Raw genomic sequence first — 2,704 nt, forward strand, 5'->3', positions numbered from 1 at the left:
AGCCCGCGAGGACAAGCCACGTACGGAGACGATCCCGGTCAGCCGGCCGGAACATTTGGCGCCCACCGTGGGGCCGATCTAAAACGTCAGTCCCACCACACAAGATTCTCAGTTCCAGTTCTTAAGACCTAGACAAGTAAGAAAATTTCCAGAAAGCCATGACCACGAGACCAGCACGCGCTAGGAGTGAAGAAATAACTTTGCAACAACTCATAGGCATGATGCAAGGGCTGCAGGACGCAATGGCGGCCTCGAAAGTGGAGCAGGAGCGCATGCGAGTGGATCTTGCAGCCTCTCAAGCGAGAAACGATGAACTCCATCGTACCAACGAGGAGTTGCGCCGTGGATGGCACGGTGGAGATGAACCTGAGGTTGCATCCCCACCAAGGGAATTCACAACACCATTCTCGCAGGCAATCCTGGAGACGGCGATACCCAATACGTTCACGAGGCCCAAGGTGACCTTCACAGGGGTGGAGGATCCTGAGGCACACCTCACGGCGTTCCACACACAGATGTTGCTGGTAGGCGGTTCTGACGCTACGAGGTGCAAGCTTTTCATGAGCACGTTGACGGGAATGGCTATGGATTGGTTCATCAGCCTTCCAGAGGGCCACATCACGTCTTTCACCCAACTCTCACGACTGTTCAGAGAACAATATTTAGCCAACAGGGCCCCAAACCCAGTTTCGTACGACCTTTTCGACGTGAAACAATTCCAAGGTGAGACCCTGAAGGAATACATAAGTCGCTTTGGAGCACAAGTGGTGAAGGTGGGTACCACCGATGAACCCATGATTGTATACGCATTCAGGAAGGGGGTGCGACCCGGGTCTTTTGGTAAGTCGCTTAACTGCAAGTTTCCCAAGACCTTTGCTGAAGTGAGGCGACGAGCGTTGGAGCACATTGCCTCAGAGGGCGAGGCATACGAGAAGTGCATGCCTGCTGCACCTGGACGACCAAGGGCGCAAATACGCACACAACCTGCTAGGATCCACGAAGCTGCCACAGAGAGAAGGAACACATACAGGAAGCGCACCTACGAGGCGAGGAGGGCCCCGCCAAGGGGTCGAGCTGAAGGAAGGAGAGAGGGAAGTAGACCACTGAGGCACAACTTTGTGGTGGAGCTCAAAGACCTCATCGTTGTGCCCAACATAGCGGACAGGTTGAGGCCACCAGCGAAGCTTGACAAAATTCTGGGGCCCCACAAGGGATCGTGGTGCGAATTCCACGAAGCATTTGGACATCATATTAACAACTGTTTGGCGCTGGGCTATCAGTTGGATGAACTTGTGAAGAGTGGCTTCCTAAAGGATTACCTTGCAGGGTCCACTACAACAGCAGCCACGGCAGTACAAGAGGAAGGCCAGGCACACGAGATGCCAGTCCATGGGGAGGTTCACACCATTTCTGGTGGATTTTCTGGAGAAGGGCCCACTGCCTCTCAACGAAAAAAGTATGTGAGGTCAGTAAATTCAGTTGCAGAAGAATTTTTGGACGACCCTTGGGAATCAGACCTTGTGTTCACAAGGGTTGACCTACGGGATGTCGTCCCGCACGACAATGACCCCGTGGTCATCTCAGTAGTTACAGCAGGAAGAAAGGTACATAGGGTTCTCGTCGACCAGGGCAGTTCCGCAGATGTCATGTTCTGGACGACCTTTAACAAGCTACAGTTGTCCCCGGACCTCTTTAGACCCTATACCGGATGCTTGTACGGGTTTGCAGATAACCTAGTGGAGGTACGTGGGTACTTGGAGCTGAGAACGACGTTCACTGATGGAACGGCGTCACGTACCGAAAGTATCCGATACCTGGTGGTTAACGCCAACTCAGCCTATAACATTTTGTTGGGCAGACCCGCCCTAAATAGATTAAGGGCAGTACCTTCCACTCGCCACATGAAGATGAAGTTGCCAGACCTTAGTGGCAAAGTGATAGTCATCAAGTCAGACCAGGAAGAAGCCCGAAAGTGCTATGAGAATAGTTTAAAAACAAAGAAAGGCGTGGTAATGGTAATTGAACGATCACCCGTCTCAGGTTCGTCAGTAGAGCTAGAATCCGTAGAAGAGGCGATGCCCACGGAGTCCACGCCCGACGATGCTTCACCTATAGTGGCGATGCCTGTGGATGACGCATGCACAAAGGGAAGACGCCGTGGCGCCTCGCCTATGGAAGAAGTGTCAGAGGAGGCGACACCCGATGAGGCAACGCCTATGGAAGAGGATCCCGTGAACGAGTCTCGCCCGGCAAGCGTGCAGCGTGAACAACCCCAACCAGAGGACAACGCGGTGGAAAGACAAATAAGGGGGTAAGGCGTTCAAAATAGGACGCCACTTGAGCCGGGAAGAACGAAGAGAGGTAACGGCAGTGATCTCGTGGCACCTAGACGCATTTGCATGGACCGCGCAGACATGCCAGGTATCGACCCAGATTTCTTGAACCATCGCCTTACCATGGACACCAAGGTCCGCCCTGTGCGGCAAAGAAGGAGGAAGTTCAACAAAGAGCGATGCCTCGTTGTGAAGGAAGAGACTCAGAAGCTACTAAACGCTAGGCACATCAGGGAGATACAATACCCCGAGTGGCTGGCCAACGTAGTCCTAGTCAAGAAGGCAAATGGGAAGTGGAGGATGTGCGTAGACTTCACAGATCTGAACAAGGCATGCCCGAAGGATTCGTACCCACTCCCCAACATTGACAC

General features: G+C 53.1%; 1 protein-coding gene across 1 annotated transcript; it reads left to right on the forward strand.

Annotated features, from left to right (window-relative positions):
• The first annotated feature begins 242 nt into the window (after window positions 1-242).
• Window positions 243-2,315, forward strand: LOC137838561 (uncharacterized). The gene has a single exon (XM_068647808.1). It carries the CDS (start codon window positions 243-245, stop codon window positions 2,313-2,315), a length of 2,073 nt encoding a protein of 690 aa, XP_068503909.1.
• The last annotated feature ends 389 nt before the right edge of the window (window positions 2,316-2,704 follow it).

This window comes from Phaseolus vulgaris, chromosome 4, assembly GCF_000499845.2.
Source record: "Phaseolus vulgaris cultivar G19833 chromosome 4, P. vulgaris v2.0, whole genome shotgun sequence".
NCBI classification, from domain to species: Eukaryota; Viridiplantae; Streptophyta; class Magnoliopsida; order Fabales; family Fabaceae; genus Phaseolus; species Phaseolus vulgaris.